The sequence below is a fragment of the Camelus ferus genome, chromosome 16, assembly GCF_009834535.1.
Source record: "Camelus ferus isolate YT-003-E chromosome 16, BCGSAC_Cfer_1.0, whole genome shotgun sequence".
Lineage (NCBI taxonomy): Eukaryota > Metazoa > Chordata > Mammalia > Artiodactyla > Camelidae > Camelus > Camelus ferus.
Genome location: NC_045711.1, coordinates 39,338,177 through 39,359,034, shown reverse-complemented (window position 1 = coordinate 39,359,034; position 20,858 = coordinate 39,338,177). Strand labels below are relative to the sequence as shown.

Below are 20,858 nucleotides of genomic sequence, written 5' to 3'. Positions count from 1 at the left end.
TGTCTCTGCAGGTCAGAGGACTCCTTCAAACAGTACTTCAGCGAGATGCCGTGGCTCGCCGTCCCCTACACCGACGAGGCCCGGCGGTCGCGCCTGAACCGTCTGTACGGAATCCAAGGTAGGCGTCCCCGACTCCAGCCCCTTGGAATCCCGCTCACCCAGGCTCACCACCTCTTTCGCTGTTCTTCTAGAGGGAAAAGAACATCTTTATTTCCATGAATGTTCACATTCTTTACCATCTTAAAAATATGTGGTAGACTTTATGGTATGTAAATTATACCTCATTAAAGCCATTAAAAAAAAAAAATAAGAGCTTGTGCAGGTGAGACAGCTCCTTCTTACCACCCGGCCTAGTGGGTTCTGACGTGGCTGGGCTACCGAGCACACACCCCCAAGTGACTTGGCCAGAACCCTAGCCCAAGGGTTTTACCGTCAAACAGACTTGATTCCATTCACTCAGGATCTTTGGGCCTTGGTTTCCTCATCTGCAAATTGCAGATGATAAATCTGCCACAGAGTTGCCGAGAGCATTAATAGGATAACGTGGATTCCGTACTCACAGTTCCTTTCTTGAGAGGAGTGTCAGGATGACCCCAGGCCAGTGGTACTGAGCAGAGGGTTGAATTGCCACTTGGTGGGGATAAGTAAAACTTGATGTCTCTCCATTCACTTATTCATTCATTCAGCAAGTATTTGCTGACCTTGTAACCACCTTTAGCAGTTTTGCGAAGCCGACCATTTCTGTGCCAGCCCTTGACCACCCTAGCGTCGTTTTCTCTTCCTTCTTTGTTTTCCTTTCGGGGGATGTTTTCACCTATTTTTGTTGGTTTGTACCGTTCACTTTTTAAGCTGCCTCAGATCCTTTTTTGGAAAAAAGGTGGAGTAGATTTTAATGCATAGGATTCTGTTTCTTGGGCTCCAGCTAACCACTATACTGTATACTGAACTCGGTGGGAAATAGGAAACCAGAAAGGTGTCCCAGTGCTGCCCTTGAGTGGACAAGATGAAATTTACACTGTGAAATAACTAAAGAGCAGAGTAGGATGACGTCTTTTAAAGAACTAAAAGGTGTTGGTCAAACAAGTACCATTTGGTATGAGGACTTAGAAGACTGGACTTGTCCCAGAGAGGAGAGCCAGCTGCTGGGCCTTATGCAGCCGCCCTGCTCAGTCAGGCGGTCTCTCCACATGGAGGTGGCTTCTTTCCAAGCAAAAGTCCTCCGTGGAGCACAGTTTTCTCCTCTCTAAGGAAGGGGATTGCCCTTTCTTGGGTATAGAGGCCAGCCAGATGCAGGTCATACTCTTGGTGGTCAGTGCTAAGGCCCTGGGGTCACCCGAAAGCAGTAAATTACCAAAGGATGGTCTACATTATGCATAGCCAGTATGGTGGTGGTGGTGGTGGGGGGTGTTCTCTACCCTCCCTGTGTTCTATGAGATGCTTCTAAGGCTCTTGGTAGCAGAGTGGATACAAAACAGCAGTCTCTTAAGGAGAGCTCATAAGCTCTGCAAGATTCCACACAAGTTTTGGACACACTCCCAAGGCTTAAGGAGGAGTCTGCTCCCAGGCTCATCGCTGGCTCCCTTGGGTGCTCTGGACTCTGGGCTAAGCCTAGGCTGTGTTAACCAGTGGTCTTCACAGGGCCTCCTGAGTTCACTGAGGCCCTGGCATTTGGCTCCATCCTCTTCTTTTGTCTTGGGGAGTTGCCGGATTGGCCTCTCTCCTCCCAGCACTTGCTGCAGACTGGGAGATTTGTAGCCCTATATGCTGTTGAAAAATGCCTTTCTAAGCGGAAGGGTTTAGATCAACTTGGCAAAAGGCAAATCCCATTAGCCACTGTCTCATGCTGGCTGTCAGAGAGCACCGTGTTCTTTGCAGGGAGGCTCAGAGCCCCTTCTCTCCTGGGTTAGGGGCCCTCGCTGGTATGGTTCCTCTCCCCTCCCCCACCCCACCCTTTGGGTCCCCAAAACGGTCCTGGAATGGACAGTGGCCCCATCACCAGGAGGGCCTAGGAGGCAGTGGTATGAGGGCTGATCGCTCTCCTGGAATCTGTTTCTCTGTGGCCCTCTGGTTCCTTATCCTCACATCCCGGCTTTTCCTTCTCCTTTTCCCGTTACCCTGCCTTCCTCATTCACTTCCCGCCGTTCAACTGTCTCTTTTCCCTCTTTTGCCCTCTTCCCTGCCCCTTTCAAAAAATGCACTTGAGGCAGAGTCTGTTTTCTATACGAACATTTGGTGATTGTTTCTCAATCAGTGGAGGGCGAGGGGCCGATGCTGGTGTTTTCCGTAGGCGGATTTTTAAGGCAAATTTAAAGGGCTGGTGCAGGCTGTGTGGAGCTGGCCCCGTGGGCCTGGGGGCTCCTCGGGACCTTCAGGGCAGCCTCAGTGCAGTCTTCTGCTCCCCTTGTTTCATTTTGAGAACATAAAAAAAAGAGAAAAATGGGAAAGGACAAAGAATAATGTAACAGACACCATGCGGCCACCGCCTAGAATTTGACACTTTTGCTTCAGGTATTTAAAATAGAAACAAATGTGTGCATTAAGTACAGGCAAAGCCAGGGCTCCTCTGGCTCCTCTGCGGGGTGGGGCGGGGGGTGATGACACCACCAGCCGTTGAGTGTGCATCTTACTCCTCTGTTTTCATATGTTTACTGCGTTTATAGGAATCCATGAATAATATATAGTCATGCTGGCTGTGTTTTTAGAAGCAAGCTGAAGTGCTGACGTGCCATAATGTTGTTCTACAACGTGCTTTTCTCTCTAAATACGACGTTTGTGAGGTTTGTCCATGTTAATATTTAGATCTGGTCCCTTTCTTTTCAGTGCCATGAAGGGCTTCGTTGTACCAGTCTGTTTCTCTGGTCCGCTGTTGGTGGACACTTGTTTGCTTCTGGTTTTTCTGTACTACGAGAATGTGGCCATTTTAAATATCTTCTTTATGTCTCCTGATGCAGGCACGCGGGCCTGCTGGCCAGGTTCAAGGGCACCTAGACTCATCCCTTTGACCTCCCTTGGTTTTCTCTGAGCATCACCATCCAAACCCACTGCCACCTTCCTTTCCTTAGCTCTCCCTGCAAGGGCAAGGTCTGAGGGAGACAGAAAGGGGAGAAGAGGGATGTGATGACATGGCCAAGGCGTGGTTTGTATCTGTCACCCCACCCCTGCTGCCCCGCGGATCTCGTTTGATTTTTATTCTATGTGAATGCATCTACCGTGACACCGTTTAAGAAAACTCAACTACGTATCTCTCACTCACATTCCTGCCTTCCTAACACAACTGTTTTCACTTTTCTGAGTCTTTTCTGGTCTCTGCCTGCAGGCATGTTTCTGCATCGTTGTAAGTGTACACGTAGCACTGCGCATTCTGTGTTTTACGTTTAACCATGCGCTACAGACGTTTCCCATCTTGCTAGTCTTCATCATGACCGTTTGTTTCTGTGACCACGGATGACGCTGCCCTGCCCCGGGCCCGGACCTGCTCTTCCTGTCCTGGGGTCTGCTTTTGATCTCTGTTCTCTTCCCTACCCCCGGCAGTCTTTGCCATCACACTGCCACCGAGGAACAGAGAAAGAAAGTTGGGTTACAGCCCCTGCCCAGCTCCTGTCCGCACCCCGCCCCAGGGCGCTGGACGGCTTGAGTGTCTCCTCACCCACCCCCCACCCCCTCCTTCAAAATGCCCTCCTTCCTTGGCAGTAGAAAAGCAACCAGACTCAACTGTGGGACAGTCTTGGCACATGTGGCTTTGGCACTGTTTTAAATACTCATAAGTTGGCTCCTCTCAGGAGGAAACAGTTTGCAGTCAGCTTCTTGGGCCTTGTTCTTTCTTCTCTAGGTTTGATTTTTTAAAAAAATTTTTTGGGGGGGTTAGTTAGGTTTTTATTATTATTATTATTATTATTATTATTATTATTATTATTATTATTATTATTATTATTATTAATTATTATTTTAATGGAGGCACTGGAGATCAAACCCATGACCTCATGCATGCTAAGCATGTGCTTACCACCGAGCTATACCCTCCCCACTTCTCTGGGCTTTGAGGGAGATGGGGAAGGGGGTTCTGAGGCACTGCTGTGGTCTGCCCAAGCTCCCCAGGGCAGGGGCTTGCGGCTGAAGCCCTCTCTAGGAGCGCAGAGGATGTGTCTTATGCCCAGAGGTTAAGCTGGGGACCGTGTAAGTAGAAGAATACCAACCCCACATGTGGCAGACATCACCCTGTCCCCGGACCCTCCTGCAGTGTCGGTGGGGTCTCCATGCCCTGTTTCCTTAGCTCACTCTCTCCAGCCAGCGTGGAGGTTTCTGTTTATCTCCCTAGAGCCAGGCCCCAGTCTTCTATACCCTCTTAAAAGCCAAATAATCAACTTTGGGATGACAAAAATAATAATAATAATGAAGTTATTTACAATAAGAGCTCCTGTTGATGGATTACCTACGTAGACCAGATTCTCTGCTAAAGAGCATTTAGACTTGTCATCTTGTTTATTCTACCCAACACCCAAAGAAGATAGGAAACTATCACTACCCCATGTGACTGTGGACGAGGCCCTGAGAAGTAGTGACTTGCCTAGATCTTCCTTAGAATTCTCCCTGTACGCCTTCCCCTACCATCCTCACCATCCCCGCCATCCCAGCCGGGAAACGCCAAGTTCAAGGGAAGCAGAGATGAACTGCTCCTTTTTCATTCCCTTCAGAGCAGCCCCTTGCTGGTGTGGAAGTTATTTTGTACAAAGGCATCGATTAGAAATGTTCCATTCCCTTCAAGTTTCCCATTGGAGGCTCTGCCCTATTTTTTCCTTAGAAGTCTCTGCTTTGGGGAACCTGCTTCAAGGGAGCAGGGCACAGGGAATGCATGGTGGGGGAGAAAAGGGGAGAGGTGATTGTATCTCAGCCTCCTTCCCCGCAGCCTCAGAGAATAGGGAGCGGGTGGTACAGGACGTTGAGATGCAGGGCTCCCTGCCTGGCTTCTCCCTGGGGACGAGAGCCCCCAACCTAGGGGCTGTGAGAGCGCCTGCCAGTGGTTGGCCTTGTAGAAAGAGCAGCATCTTTTCCAACAGGCAGACCAGGGCTCCTGTCCCACTTACTGGCCGGACGAGCTTGGGTGGGTAACTCGACCATCCATAGAAGGAGGATAATCATACTTCCCGGGGTGAGTGGGGTCCCAGGCGCCATGCGGAGCACAGAGCAGATCTCTCTCCCTCTGGTTCATCCCTGGAGGGACTCCACACCTAGGGCTCCATGGCCAAGCTGACCCAAGTTCGGGTGATTGGAAGGCGGCCTGGCCCAGTGCTTGTCGATTCTCTTCACCTGTCTTGTGTGCCAGAAATGGGCTTCTCTGGATTGCAGTCTGACTGGTTATTGTACCAAATCACCGGTCACATGTGCCTGGTCATCTTGGGCTCCCAGACATGGTTTCGGTGCTCAAAGCACCAAAAACAAGGGGGACTTCGCTTCTGCGTAGCCATGGGGAAGGTGGGGAGACCTGGGGCCCAGGGGAGCTGTTCCTCAGTGGAATCAACCAGGGACTCCGCCACGGCCAGCAGGGGGCTCCGTGTCCCTGCCCTGCTGTCCTGGACCCCACCCGCAGGGACCGGAGAGAGGCCGCAGCTGTGGTAACAAAGAAGGCCCCTGTGAGCAGCCACTTGATGAAACTGCGGCACTAGACCAGGAAGTGGGCTTCTCTGCCCTCCACGCCTGCTTGTCCTGCAGACTGACTCCGCGTCCCACATCTGGGCTACAAGCAGGCCTGCTACTATGACTAATCATGGCGGCGGGCTTGCCCTGGTTTAACACAACGCTCAAAATCGCCCAGTTTCAGAAACTGATTAAAAAGCTTGGTCAAAACATCTTTGAGATTGGGTTATGGCACCGGGGAGGCATTCGTCTGCAGCTGGCTGGCCTGTCCAGGCTCCGGCTTCCTTCAGGCTGCTGACTCAAGCCCAGCCCAATCCAGGATGGGGACCCACTGGATGGGAGCCCCAGGCCTCTGGGGGTTAACGTGCAGCTGTGAAGATGGGTCTGGAAATGCTCCGAGTCTCTTGGGCTCAAACACCCGACTTGAGGCCTGGACAGCTCTGGGCACATTCTGAACACCCGAACAGTGTGGGCTGCGGCTGCGTGCATTTGTGTGTGACGTGTACTGTGGGGGGGCAGTCCCCAGAGCCCGCTTCTCTCTGGCCCTGTACCCTACCACTCCAGGCCACTTCTTCTCATAGATGTGAACAGAATGGACTCATTTTTCCTTTTGAAGGTAGGCCCACCACAGCACGCCCGATGCCCTAGCCACCACACAGGTTACAAACCTCCAGGGCTGTATTTCTGGTACCTCAGCATCCCCCCCAACAGAGAAGTAAAATGTCAGTGGAGCAAATTACTAACTGAACACTGTGGAATCTATAAATATTAAATTGCTCTGGCTTTCACTGGCACATATAAAATTAAAGCTCAGGTCAGGTCCAGAGGGGAGGTGGCTGTTTAGTGCAAGGGGGGGGGGGACCAGCTGCCAGTGGAGAGACAGGTGTCCCTGGAGGGCAGGGCTGAGGCGGCCTCTGTGGGCTGCAGTTGGCTGGGGGGTAGCAGCGGGGAGTGGGGTGCAAAGAGCAGGGAGGTGGAAAACCCCAGTGCAACGGTAGCCCCGGATGGGGGTCTCCTCTGATTTTCCACTGGAGGCTTTATGGCTGGAGGGGGGGCTATGCCTGGTGGGGAGCTTTGTGTTGCATGTTACCCCAACCCAGGGCTCTAACGTGAGGGTGGCAGCACTGCCATCAGTGTGTTCCCTTAGGGACTGCCCCCCTCAGAGAGGGTGCTGGAACCTCCCCAGGCAGCAGGGCTGGCGAAGGGGGGGGGGGGCTCACTGGCGGCCAGCTATCCTCTTCCTGTTCTCCTGCAGCAGCCCCTGCCCCAGGCCCCTCGCTCCACAGGCCCCCTGCACCTACACATGCTGGGCCCCCCTGCTTGTTGATCTGTACTGGTCTGTGCACTATAGTGAGTACACTGCGGGAGAGTGTGTGTTCATGCCACCTTGCTAAGTTTAGACTCCCTGCAGGTGGGGGATCTCTTCAGAATTTCTCAACTGCTTCTGTGTGCTGAGACCCTGTGCTGAGTTCTTAAATGGACAGCCCCGTTGATCTTTACCTAGTGGGTGAGGTAGACCTGCAGTGCACTCACCACGTGGCCCTGGAGATACTGGGGCGCAGAGAGGTCAGGTTCCATGGAGAAGTGACCTGTGGACCCAAGGGGGTTCCGTGGCTCTTCAAGAGCCTGAGCCTGGATTCCATCCCAGGGCTCTCCGACTGGAACTGTGTTTCTGTGGGGGCTGTCCCATGGGCTGTGGGTGGGCCCTGGCCAAGCTCGCTCTGTCTCTTGCAGGCATCCCCACCCTCATAGTGCTGGACCCGCAGGGCGAGGTGATCACGCGGCAGGGGCGGGTGGAGGTGCTGAACGATGAGGACTGCAGAGGCTTCCCATGGCACCCCAAGCCCGTGCTGGAGCTCTCCGACTCCAACGCTGTGCAGCTCAACGAGGGCCCCTGCCTCGTCCTTTTTGTAGGTATGAAGCTCAGTGGGAGCCCCAGGGTGGGACAGGGAGGGCAGAGCTCCGGGGTGGGGGGAGGGGCTGGGATCTGTCCCTGCAGCTTCTTTCTGTCGCCAGCCGTGCAGAGCCAGGGCCTTTGTCTGGCCTGGCAGCCCAGCCGTGCCTTTGACCCCGGTGATTTATTCATGGTTCTCCCCCCACCACCCCGTGGGAGGTGTTCTGGAAGCTGCTGCTGTGCTTTCCCTCCTGGCTGCTCTGGCTGCCAGCTGGGAAGGAGAGGTCAGGCTGGGAGGGGGCCCTTGGCCCCCTGATGAACAGACCCATTGTTGGAGGCTGGGCCGCAGCACAGCAGCTGCGGGGGGCTGGGCCTCCTTAGGCCAGGGCGCACCCCCAGCTGCTGCTCCTGCTCACCTGTGCTCTGATGAGCAGCCCCAGTGTGGCCTCTCCGGGGCCATGTCCCTCAGTCTCCCCCTCTCTCCCACTCCAGCACCCACTCAGGCAGGAGGACAGAGGAACATCCACTCCAGGATCCTTGCAGACGCACGGGGTGGCCCTTAAGATTCCTTCTGCAAATGGAGCGGCTGCTGCCCAAGGGCCATCTCACCCTCTGCCTTGGGACTTGTTGCTCAGTTCTGACTCAGAATATATCTGGGTCCCAGGATCATGGGTCATGGCTGAGCTGCCACTGTAGGCACCTCACTGCGCACAGCTTCCGACCCCCATCCTCTGCAGGTTTGGTTTGAGGGCCCCCAGGAGGGGTGCCAGTGTGCAGACTCGAGGGAATTCTTAGGCAGACTGACTTGCAGGCTGGCCCTGTGCTTGGAGGACAGAGGCCGCTGGGGAGTGATGGCCTTGGGGAATCATTCACCTTAGGGCTTTCCTGCCTGCTGCAGGCTTGCACGCCCACATCCTGGGACCCTGGGAAACAGTTCTGAAGTGAGGGACAATTGGGAGCCTCACCGGCCATCTGCAGATGTGGAAACCGAGTCTCAGAGAGGCGAAGCGAGTTCCTAGTATCGCCGAGTAATTAGATGTGGATTTAGAGTGTATAATGCTCAGCCTGCGCACTGGGCCTCCTGGACGGTGCGGTGTTTCTGGGTGGTGGTCCTTTGCAGGCACCTGCTCTCCCCTCCCCTGCTTTGCACTTGCTCTTGGTTACAGGTTCAGCAGGGGTGAGCTGCTCCCATGCTGCTGTCTCACTGGAGGCAAAAGCTGCTCAAAGTGGGCTCTGGGAGCCCAGTCTGGGGTTCTCCCCTGCAGTCAGCCTGTCCCCTCCCAAGCAAGTCACATTGCCAGCTATGAAGCTGGCTTTCCAGTGCCCTGGTGCTTCCCAACTGCCACCAAAGCTGCTGACCGAACCACAGTCCTCACCCACCACTACCACCACCAGTTCTGGTGTTTCCATCAGGAAGTCAGAGATCTGAGGTCACGGCATCTCATTCTGTGACTGAGAGAAAAACTGTGGGCCCTCAGGTTGTTCCTGGCTTAGGGGAAGCCCAGCCTCCAAGGTGGGTTTGTGAAAAGGTCAGTGAGAAAAGTTGTGTTTGCCTGGGCATTAGTGCTACTCGGCGAAGTGAGTGTGTTTCCCTGGGGGCTTGGTGCAGGACAGCCCTGTGTGGGAGAGCAGCAAGCAAGCTGCCCTGTGCATGCAGACACACCCTTGTACTTCCAGGAGGCCAGGCCGCTGTCCAGGAGGAGGCCTTTTTTCCATTCAGGGGCTGCCCAGGTGGATGTGTTGGACCCTGGACCCAGGCTCCCTCAGGGGGCACCACTCTGTCTGAGTGACAAGCCAGTGCCGTTTTGTGTCGTTCTCTCCCCCATCACAGATTCTGAGGATGACGGGGAGTCTGAGGCGGCCAAGCAGCTGATCCAGCCAATAGCTGAGAAGATCATTGCCAAGTACAAAGCCAAAGAGGAGGAGGCGCCGCTCCTGTTCTTTGTGGCGGGGGAGGTGAGTGCCACAGGGGTCTGGCCCTGGGGCTGGCCCAGCTGGCCGACTTTTAGAACACAAGTGATGTGGCCCTTGGGGATGTTTGAAAGGGCCAGGGGTCTGGGGTGACGGTGCTTCTAGGAGAGCCCACAGACAAACGTAGCATGAAAAGGTACATGTGTCGTCAGTCATGGAAAACCAATTCCACACCCTGCTGCCTCCTTCTTCCCATCTCTGGCTCAGCGGCCTCGGAGCAGCAGGATGCCCTCCCAGGACAGAGTCCCTGTCTTGCAGCCAGGCTGCTGGGAGCCCCAAAGATCATGGTCAATACTTACTTCCTCTCAGCTGGGTCCAAACCAGGCTCTTGATGCTTTATAAAGAGTCTGCTTGGTCAGTATCCCTACATTGGCCTGCAGAGTGGGCTCTTCCCCTTCCAGGATCCCAGTCAGGGGGCCACCACCCAGACCTGCAGGTACCCAGCCATCCCAGGGAGAGTGCCGAGGTTGCTAGCATCCCTGTCTCTTCCACCCGAGGCCTGTCCTCCCAGGGCCTCTGGCAGAGCAGAACACTTTCCACGGGGCACATAGCCGGGCCCCTTAGCTGGCCTGCCTCCCCCGCAGGTGCCTGCCCTTACTGCAGGTGTGGGAGCCCCGGTCCCGCAGCGTGTCCCGCAGTGGTGGGGGACGGAATCTAGCGCCACTCCGCCTCAGCCCCCAGCCCCTGAGCCCCACTCCATGCATGCTCCACCACCTCCCCCGGCCCTGCCTAAGCCAGTTATTGACAGATACACTTTTTGAAGCCCCCTGCCCTCCTTTCTCCCATCTATACCTCTAGTTGGTCAGAGCCCCATGCCCATTTCATGCTGTGTTTGGATCCCAGGGGACGCAGAGGCGGCCAGACACCCTGAACCACCCATTCATCACCTCAATAGCCACTGCTGCTCGGCGGGCCCCTCGAAGGCAGCTGAAGTCGCCCTGCTCAGCTGTGGGGTGAAAGGAACAAAGCAGGTTCACAGGGCCCTGCCTTGGGGGCAAGCCCACCCCGCACAAAGCACGAATGAAAGCGGCTCTGAATGTATTAAACTCTTAACTCCTTCCAAATGGCTGGGAGAGAAAAGATGAGTGCAAAGGAGAAAGGGCTGAGCCGGGGCGGAAGTGGGGCTGGAGGGCTCCAAGGGCCACTTTAGAAATGAGGCCGGCAGGTTTCCTACAGCCAGGCCCCGCGCCACGTGCCTCACCTGCACTACCCACGTACTCACCTCTCGGCGGGAATGGCATCATTACGTTTCACAGGTGGGGAAAGTGAGGCTCGGAGAGGGTCAGACTGCTCCGAGTCTGGCCGGCTGGGCTGTGCGTGCTGGCCGGCTCTCACCCCTCGCAGAGGCCCATGTGAGCCATTACTGAATCCATTTTACAGGATTTAGGAGACCTGGGCTCTGAGAAATTTCTTGCCAAAGGCCCACATTAAGTGGGTGGCAGAGAGAGGAGTGAACGTGAGATCAGTAGTGACCCCAGAAGTGGTGCTCTCACCCTCCCTGTCCAGGTGGTCCCGCAGGTGGGCCAGCCCGGCCTGGAGTACAGGATGCCTGGACCAGGAAGTCGGACAGAGGACCAGGGTCATCCACTGCTCCAGTCCCCACCCACCTTCCCATGCTCCTCACCTGGGCTCCTGGACTTGGCAGCTCTCTTGGTCCAGTTCTCTGACCTCAGAAGCAAGGAAGCCTGGAAGGGGGTTGGGTGCTGGAAGGTCAGGTACCAACTGAGTGCCTCTGAGCCCCAGACTCCAGCCCCTCACACTCCTCCCAGGGCTAAGGGGTCCCTCCTTTGTCTTGATTGTGTCCTCTCTGGCAGGCAGAAGTCGTCCCTTCTGAAGCCTTAACAGACAATAAAATTCATCTCCCTGGGTTTGGTCAGAGGGAGAGAGAAGGGGAGGCAGAGCAGCGCCGGGCTTGGCCTGGGCCTCCTAATGGGAATTTGATGTCTGGTATGTGTCCAGGTGTCTCCCTTGTTTATCATGAAGGTTGTTTATGGAGGGCCTGCACTGGGTGAACAGTGCCAGGGATGCTGAATCACCCAGCCGCCTAGCTGGGGAGTGTGTGCTGTTTTATAGGGTGGGGCAAGAAGGACAATCACTAATAATCTTTCCTGAAGACTTGCCCTTGTAGAAAGAAATGGTTTTTGTCTCAGAAACTGGTGAGCCTCCTGCTCACCAGCGCCGAAGGCCAGGAATACCCCCCAAGCCCTCTTTCTGTCGGGCTCCTCAAGGCCTTTTCATCCAGTGAGAGTTTTGCACGTTTTATAGCGAGACAGCCTGGGGCTGGGTATATAGGGTCCGTTTTCTGTTCTCAGCAGCATGAAAGGTAACCTCAAATGGTTGCTCCCTCACAAATCTTTCTCCTTGTCTTTGGATTTGTGTCTGCCTCTATGCTTAATAAAGCTACATCTGACACAAGGGACGTTCATCAGAACGGTCACTGGGAATGTGGGATAAATAGTGACCCGTGTAAGCCTGCAGTACTTTAGGAGCCCAGACTCAAAAACTGGCTGTGCAGGTCCAGCCCCCCAACCCCCGAAGCTATGGAGGTGGGGGCAGTGGGCTGTTTCTGTTTAAAACCTTGCAAAATTAAAGTCCAGACTGGCCTCCGGCAATCCACAGGGGAGCTGCAGATAATTGAGAGTTGACTGCAAAAGTAAGTAATCAAAGGCCATCACGTTTTCACAAAAAGTTGCTTTCATGTTAATAAAGAAAGATGACTTGCCTGGGGTTTCGAGTGATGCAGAGAGAGAATTTTGTGAACCAGCCTCCCCCCTCCCCAAGGCAGGACAGGGTCCCCAGCTCCCCTTCTGAGTGCCCATCTTTTCGGGAGGGTGGCCCGCTTCCCCAGGATGATGGAGTGGTTGCATTCCGTGCCATCTAGGGCATCTGAGGAACCCTTTCTAGAAAACTGACTGGTTTTCTCTCCCTCTGGTGACTTCCAGGATGACATGACCGACTCCCTGCGAGATTACACCAACCTGCCCGAGGCTGCCCCTTTGCTCACCATTCTGGACATGTCAGCCCGGGCCAAGTACGTGATGGACGTGGAGGAGATCACCCCCGCCATTGTGGAGGCCTTTGTGAATGACTTCCTAGCAGAAAAGCTCAAACCAGAGCCCATCTAGTGGGGCTCTGGCTTCCCAGGACATTATTTAAAACTCAGTCTCCTCCTCCCCCTCCCCCCCTTCCCTCCACCCTTGGACTTTTCCAGCGTGTCCCAAATCACACAACCCAAGTGTCCAACCTCTCTGTGGTGCCTTGTTTTCTGCATTAACTCCTCAGCTAGCACCCTGGGTGCGCATCCTCTCAGCAACAGAAGAACCCACCGTGCCTGGAGATTCTGCTGGGGATTCATGGGGCTGGCACACCCGGCCAGAGCAGGGGCTGGAGTGCACTCTCAGCTGCGGGCTCTTGGGGAGCTGTGTGTTGGGTGCCCTCTGCCGAGCGGGCACCACGGGACAGAGCACCGGAGCTCTGGCTCTGCCTCAGGTGGCAGCACACACGCACAGAGCCCGAGATGGCTCAGACACACGTAGGTGCAGGTGGAGCAGAGAGGAGCTGCGGCAGCCCCAGCTTTGAGCTGCTGGTGAGAACATCCCTTCCTCAGTGACTTGGTCTGAGAGAGAAAGCCAGCTTGTCAGTTGGTTCTTGGGCAGGGGGTCTCCAGCTCTCAAAGGAAGCTTGTGTTCATTTCTGGTGAGAACTAAGAGTAGCTACAGTAATGATCCATGTAGTAATTGCTTACTTGGATGGGGCGCCTAGCATGTGATAAGAAAGAGCTGCTTATTTCTTCCTTCTAGCTCTTTCTTCCTTAATCTTGACCTTCTCCCAGTTTCTGCCTCCTCAGATGAACAGCCCCTACTATCTTGGAATTTCGTTAATAAATTCTTCCCCGTGGACATCTTCCCAAGAAGATACAGTGGCCCTGCGTTCCGAGGGGAGCACCACTCACCAGCGCAGGCTTGACTCAGCCCTACTCTGGGCCCGGGCCATGGGAGCTCTGCCGAGGTGCCTGTGCCCACCCGTGGTCACCCCTGCGTTCCCTCTTCTTTTCAAAGCAGAACTAGAGAGACAAGAGATTACCGGAAGCCTAGCTTTTCCTAAGAACCTGAGAAAGAGCTGTGCCCTAAGGTAGGAGTAAAGGCAGAGGAAATGTCAGCTAAAACTAGGCCCTGGACCCACCCTGCAAGGCCTGGCTTGGCTCCTTGCTTAGGCTGAACTGACCTCAAAAGGAAAATAACAGTTGTGCCCTTAGGATTTGAGATGGAGGGCTTCACCTAGGGATTCACAGGGTTTCAGCCTATCTCAGCCAGGTGTCAGGGTCTTTAAAACAATCTCAGGCCTTGCCCTTGGCTCCACTCAAAGTATCCTGCCAACCAAGACCATTGATTTGGAAAACCCAGCCCCCAGATTAGCTGTTGACACGGTCGCTCCTTGCCGAACTGGATTGCTGATCTGTAGTTCAGAGGTACAAAATTAGTTGATAATTAGACTGTTACTTGATGTCACCAGCCTGAAATGCAATCACCTAGTGAGAAATAAAACAGGCATCTCTGGACGTTATCAACCACTTGGCCTTTCCTGTTCTTAATAACAAAAATCTCTTTTTCTTGGGGTGCTGTGCTCTACTGGGTGGGCAGTAGGGGGTGAGGCATACAAGATCCTCTTGACTTTCATCAGATACTTGGTAGCTATGTTTCAGAATGTTCAAGAACGGAGCCCTGATGTGATCATCTGTCGAATCCTCCAGAAGCCGGGATGCTCCTTTGGATTAGGGTGCCAGAGGCAGGTCCCCGCTGCAGCTCTGGCTGCCATCTCTCCGGGTTTGACTGGCCCTTGCCGGGGGTGGATTCTCAGGTTACAGACATCCTTGTGGACACACGTGCTCATTCCTCCCCTTCGAAGGAACGCACACTCGGAATCCTGAGGAGGCAGTTGGAGAAACGCAGGGAGCCCTGCACAGGTCTCCCATTGAGGAACGGGAGTAGCTGGAGACTCCGACCTTGCTCTGTCCTCGGGCAGGGGGCTGCCCTCGGAGCACTGCCATTGTCTCCCTGGGCTGGGGCTGGGGCTGGGGCTGGGGAAGGGGTGGGGACAGGGTGAGGTCAGCCTCACTTGGAAGATAAGCAGGGTTTCTTATCTGTACCCTGTATCATGATGGCCGTGGAGGAAAGGTGGTCTGTTAGCAGCTACGTATCTTCGGGATCAAAAGGAACAGCATCCAGTGAGGAGTCCCCATAAGTCACTGCAGCAGAAAATTAGGTCATTAGTGATCTTTCTGTGGCCCACAGAGGGCTGCTTGAACTACTTGCCACTAATGTCAACTGGACCCTTGACACCAGAATTCCCCCTTTAGAGAGTGTGGAGGTTAGCTGAGATCAACAGCAAGGTTTAATGAAAAGGTGCTTTCGATTTATATAGTGGGGGTCTGGGGAGGAAACACTGGGGGAGTGGAGAACTCCGTCTCAATAGCGTGGGAGATCTTAAAGGTTATTGATGCAGACGAAGTGGGTGGCTTCTTAATTCCCACTAAGCAGCTCCAAAATACCTTAAAATTCTTGTCGCTAATTGGAAGCAGGTTAAAACACCAGCTGTGACATATTCAAGGGCTTCCGCCAGAGCAAGGGAAACCATGCCCTGCAGGATGAGGCAGGATGGTGGCTGTAAAAATGCCACCCTGGGGTTCCAGACTTGTGTTCACCGCAGTGACTTCCAGGTCCAGCTCTATACCCACTTTCACAACAGAGATGAGAGTCTTTACCTGTCCCCAACCATAAAGATCTGCTGAAGGAAAAGGGTACGTATTTGGGGCTGGCATATTCAGTGGGCAGCTGTAAAGGCCAGACGGCAACTAAGAACCAGCTTCTCTTCCTGCTCCCCTCACCCCAAGTGTGTCCTGGGAACCAGCGGCTCTCACTTATCCCAGTGCAGGGAGCTGGGACTGCTTTTTTGGCATCAGCCAAGCTTTTTAAGTGGTAATTTTCAGCCAGACTGTGTTTTTTCCTGTTGTCTAATTAAAGACACTAAGAAGCTGTTCTCTCCTCCTGCTGCCTTGTTTCAGGGCAGCAAACTGAATTCTGCAGGGACAGAGATACAGAATATGGTCCAGGAACAGATCAGCTGGACCCAAAAGGGCCCTCCTAGTGAGAAAACTACACGTGGAGAGGTGCTGAGGCTTGGAATGGCAGTGTCCTGGGAGGGGCCTGAGCGAGCACCCACTCCAGCCCCTGCAGTCCGCAGGCGCGGCGGCTGGCCAGGCCATAGTTCTGTTTGCTGTCCTCTCCCCCGGCAGGCCTAGGCTTGCCAGGTGGGGCCAGGACCTGAACACCGAGGTGGTGAACAGTGTACGCTGTGGGAGGCTCAGTAGTGCCCCCTGCAGCTTCCTCTGGATGCTGCTCTGAACCAAGCACAGGCCCCTGGAGTTCAGGATCTTCCACTCACCCGGAAGTGGCTGTGTTGAAGTGAGCACATCCCCTCCTTGCTGATACCAACCAGGACAAGAGCACACACTGCTTTCCTCCAGGCAGGCTGCTCAAGGGAAAATTCTTTGGGGACAAATGGCTATTGTCTATTAATTACTGATTATTCTTTATTAGCAAACGGTGCATGTGTGAAGGGAGAGATTTTCCAGGAAACAAGAGGCTTCTATGTAGGAAAATCTTATATTGGGTCTACTTTATGGCTGGGATTTCTTCTGCAGGGGGAAATCTGACATCAGGATGTTGTAGGTACGCCTTAAGTGTGAACGCAGAGAAGTTACTATGCTTCATTTTTTGGCCTGGATGTATCTCATCCTCGTGGTCTTCTGCAGTACTTCCCAAGTCAGTAAACGTTACTAGATCTGGGTAGGACTTAAGGGACTGTTGGGTTTCTAATCAATATTGTGCCATCTCTTGAACGCCTCCGTCCCCAGGCCTGTAGAGAGCAGTGTGCAGCCCGAGGGGGGCAGCCAGCCTCAAGTCTGAATTGCTGGGCACTCGGGCCTCACACAGACAAGTCACCCACACAGGCTAGCAGTGGGATACAGGAGGCATGACTAGGACCCAGGCCCCACAAAACAAATCTCCTTTGACATCAGAGGAAATGAGGTCCCCAACCAATCAAGCCACTGCCGGCTTGCAGTCAGGATGCACCCTGACCATCAGAGAAGCAAAGGAGGCTGGGAGGCCAGACCCTGCTGCAGCCACATCTCTCCCCACGCTGTTCCCTCCTTGCGTTTGCAGGAAGGAGCAGTGTTATTGGTGGTCCTCTCCAGCGATGAGGCCTCAGTTGATAAAAGCTGCTCCTTCCTACAAAACAAATGTAGTAAAACGGAACTGATACAATCCGTAATGTATTCAGATTTTCAGCTGCACGTGGCCTCTGAGCACAGGCCTGGCTTCCTGATGCTTTCAGCGCTTGCAGCTGCTCTAGTGTAACTTGGCAGCCCAGTTCAGAGACTGTCAGTCACCCACAGACAGCAGCACACCAGCTTACCCATTCATCTGGCTTCTAGCTTCTCTGCACACTCACGGATGAAGACAGAGGAAATAAGATCTTGGAGCGTAAAGGTGTCTACCTGAGTGTTTCCTTTATAACACATTTTTCAGGTGAGCCAGTCGGGTCTGCTCCCTCGGTAGGTGGAGGTAGCTTGGCCAAGAGGGGCCCAGGTGCACGGCACACCCAGGGTTTCCAGCACCAGGCAGGGAACCTGGGGTGAGGTGCTGTTCCTGGGGTCTTCACATGGCGGAACCACAAAAGTGGAGATTAAAGCAGCTTAGCTTTTGGTGACATCTGGTGTTGCTGGAAAACCCTGGGGCAAGTGGTAGGAGGTCCCAGGTGAAGCTGGTAGAAATCAGTCCCCAGAGGCCTGTTTATCCTCTGGGCCTTAATGACTGATTCTAACCATGAGCAAGCAGCTGTGGCTGGGGGAGGGAAGAGGACTTTTCAGCTTGCCCTGCCCTGAAACACCAAGCCAAGGGTGAGGCACTGGGTCCCCAGTAAGTTCCTGGTGGCTGGGGGCATTAGCTTTTGTCCAGAGCTGCTTTCCCAGAGGCTCCGTTCAAAGAGAAAGATGTGCTAGTTTTTTGTTAGTTTTTAACTTTCCATTTATTTCTATCCATTTCCTCTAGTTTTTGGTCTAATGTTCTGTCAGATTCTGCCGAAAATGAATGAAAATCTGGATGGGTCTCCAACTTCAGCACCTCTGAGCACAAACAACTTGCAGAATGCCCACAGTGGTGGAGGGGGACTTTGAACTCCATCCTCTCTTTTACTTCCAGGAAAAATCCCGACCCCTCCCCTCATGGTTGGGAGTGGTTTTGAGGCGTGGCTGCCCCCTTGTGGCATAAATCATCATGACAGCTTTGTGCGACACAAAGGCAAGGGGCAGCTTGGCCAGCCTTCTGAAGGCTTCTTTTTCAGCCAAGCAATGTGTTTTACTTGTCACCTACTGTTCAGTTTTTACTCCTGTTTCATTTGTGGTGACATAAATGTTGGCCTCAAAATTGAGAATTCGAGATGGTGAATTTCCAACACTGGATAAACAAGTTCACCATTTGCTTCCCTGTAATCATTTTAAAGAAAGGGAAATTTGCCCTCCCCTCTGCTAAATTACATAAAAAGAACTCACAAGGCGTGATATACAAGTCACTGACTATAAAATGAATGGGATGTAAACTTCTCACACCAGGAGATAAACTAGGTGTAGAAAGACTTGCTGGATGTGCTCTTTTGCAGTGCTTTTATTTCTATTTTGTGACAAAATCAGTAGGAACAATAACCAGGGGACAAAAGCTGCAGGAGACTGGTTTCATGCTGAAAAGGCATGAAACTCATTTTAGTGATGTCTGCTTCTTTAGCGCTTTCCCAAGGTGTTGGGAGACTGGATGGCAGTACAAACGTGGTACAGTGCTCTGGGCTGCCCCCAGATTTCGCCTGTTGGTGTGACGGGCATTATGGCTGTGAAGCTGGCAGACGAAGTCCCAGCCTTTGTGGGCTCAGCAGTTATGAAGGCTGTGGGCTCTTCTATTTTCTAGAAGCTGAGGGGAATGGAGGGTCTCAAGAACATTCTGGGGGCCACTGTCATCATCAACATTGGTGTGGGGCCCTGGGCAGGCCCCAACCAGAGCAGGGCACCCAAGCAGCTTCTGCTGGTCAGCCCAAGAGCCTGGCCAACCAGAGAGACTGTCCCTGCAAAAACCCTCCCGTCAAACATAGCAAAGCAAACCCACTGGGGCACCATTTGGGACACACATCAAGCTTGACCTTTTCGTTTTACCAGGGAGCTGGTAGGGGTGCACGGTTTCTCTCGAGCATGGGACTCCCATGCTCACTGGGACTCACTGGGACTCCCTGGAATGAGCAGCTGAAGGGCTCCCAAGGAATCCCAACCAGTACAGGAGCCCCTGTGTGGAAGAGATGTGGTGAAACCACACTCCTGGGGTCTCTCAACTCCAACCATACTGTCTTTGGTTGCAAAAGCACTGCCTGAAGTAAGTCCCACATTCTGGTCCCACCTACCCCCTTCCCACAGTGACTTACAAACACAGTGATTACCAACGTGCCTTTCCTCATGTCCGCAATTACATCCTAGCTGGTACCCAGTAAGGATCCAGCTTGCCCTGGTCCCCTGGGGGCTCCAGCAGGGTCTTGCTGCAGAACTGTGGGCCCAAGGGCCCCAAGCTCTGATCCTCAGAACCTCAGCCTCCCTCCCCTCATAGGAGGCTCTCTTCACAAAACATCCAGGAACACTGGCCTTTCCTTAAGCAGTTCTGTTCATGCAGGACGGGAGATTAATGTAAATAAGTCAATCATTACATTTAACCAAAAGTGTTCTGTAAAGAAGGACTAACAGCAGGAAGCTAGTAAAAAGAGTATGGCTTTGCTGACAGATGCTGGGTTAAGCTAAAGATTAAAAAACTTTCCTCTTTTTCTGGACCAAGAGTCCCCAAAAAATTATCTGCCAAGATGCTAAGAAGGCATAATACCACCTGATGAATTAAGCTGTTTCCACCAACTGTTCACCAGAAATGGGGAAAAAAAGTGTCAAACATAAACAGTGTTTAAATCAAAACCTACACGAACAGAAGTTAACACAGCCAAGCCAAAAGAACAGCCAGCTATTGAAGGCCATCGCCCTTAGCTTCCTGGGCCATTAATCTCTCAGCAGTGTCCTCATCATTAGGCCAAAGATGAAAAGATATGCACTGTGACCACTGACCACACTGAAACAAAACCTTTTTTAATGTAATCTGCTGGTCTACACTTCACAGGAGTTTATTTTCCATTGACCAACCATCAGAGGAGCTGGTGATGGAGCCTGGCCTACAGCCAGTGCTCCACGACTGCGAAGCACCCCCAGCCGGTGGAGAGAGCGGTCCTCCCTGGCCAAGATGACGCTTTCAGGAACTTTCTGGGCACAAAAATGCTCCTTGGTGGACAATTTTTAAAAACACATAGAGAGCCCTGAGGATCATTACTTACACTCTCTCTCACCCACACACAGATACACACACACACACGTTAGTTGGAAGAGCTCAGGAAGAATTTTAACCTTTCTTATTTTTGAGGATAAGCAGAACTTCATGGAAATTCCTATTTTTCCAGTAACCACAGAGACAGCCTCAAACCGAGGATTGACTGTCATCCCCCCTCAGTGGTAACTCCTGTCCCTGCTCAAGTGTTCCGCCCTTACCCGCAGTTGTCGTTTCCCTTCAAAGAGCAGGATGCTTGCAGCCATGGCGGAGTTGAGGCTGTCCACACCAGGTACGATGGGGATCAGCAGGCGCCCGCCCCTGGTGCTCTCGGCCAACTGCAGGGACTCCAGGCTCAAGCCATGGGTCTCCCCACCTACTACCACTGCTGCTGGTGCCTCTGTCCAATCCGAGTCGTAACTCTGGACCTCAAGTTCGGGGAGCCAGCCTTCACAGGCTCCATCTTCTAGATCCTCTTCCTCTTCCTCATACTTGTGAAACTTTAGGAGTCGTCGGTCACATATCCAGCCATGGTCACTAGCCTTATTAGACATCTGGGCCTGGGCCTGCGCATAAAGGCCGCAGTTGTCAGCCACGAAGACCCGGGTATTGGTGGGCAGGTAGTTGGGCACTGCTTCCCAGTCCAGATTGTTGATGATGGGCACCTGGAAATGTGCGCCCATCCCGGCCCGCAGCACTTTGGGCTCCCAGGGATCCACACAACCTAGAAAATAAAAGACAAGATCCAGTTAAGATTACAAACCTTCCCAGACAAGGGGACTCTGAAGTCAATCAGATTAATTCTGGATCAAGAGATAAAGCAAAAAATTTCCTACTGTGGCGTTCTTGATGGCTGGGACTTCTGCTTCCCCAGCTACAGGAGTGTCCAGCAAAGGGACTGGTGGGTT

At 53.3% G+C, this 20,858-nt stretch overlaps 2 protein-coding genes across 8 annotated transcripts in view; one reads left to right on the top strand and one right to left on the bottom strand.

Annotated features, from left to right (window-relative positions):
- Positions 1-14,059, top strand: part of NXN (nucleoredoxin) — a 127,107-nt gene extending 113,048 nt beyond the window's left edge. The window contains exons 5-9 of one of the 4 annotated variants that reach the window (XR_004311754.1): positions 12-118; positions 7,366-7,545; positions 9,357-9,481; positions 10,340-11,206; positions 12,439-12,575. Coding sequence is in view for 3 of the 4 variants with exons in the window: in XM_032457516.1 (XP_032313407.1) it covers positions 12-118; positions 7,366-7,545; positions 9,357-9,481; positions 12,439-12,621 (595 nt within the window). In the remaining variant the exon portion in view is untranslated. The other 3 variants (XM_032457516.1, XM_032457517.1, XM_032457518.1) reach the window with 3 other exon arrangements.
- Positions 14,060-14,203: 144 nt separating this feature from the next.
- Positions 14,204-20,858, bottom strand: part of MRM3 (mitochondrial rRNA methyltransferase 3) — an 11,778-nt gene continuing 5,123 nt past the window's right edge. For 2 of the 4 annotated variants that reach the window (XM_006184977.3, XM_032457515.1), the window contains one exon: positions 18,202-20,674. In XM_006184977.3, coding sequence (XP_006185039.2) covers positions 20,130-20,674 — 545 coding nt within the window. In that variant the 3' untranslated portion in view covers positions 18,202-20,129. Of the gene's footprint in view, positions 14,742-16,144; positions 16,786-18,201; positions 20,675-20,858 lie in introns of those variants that run through there. The other 2 variants (XM_032457514.1, XM_032457513.1) reach the window with 2 other exon arrangements.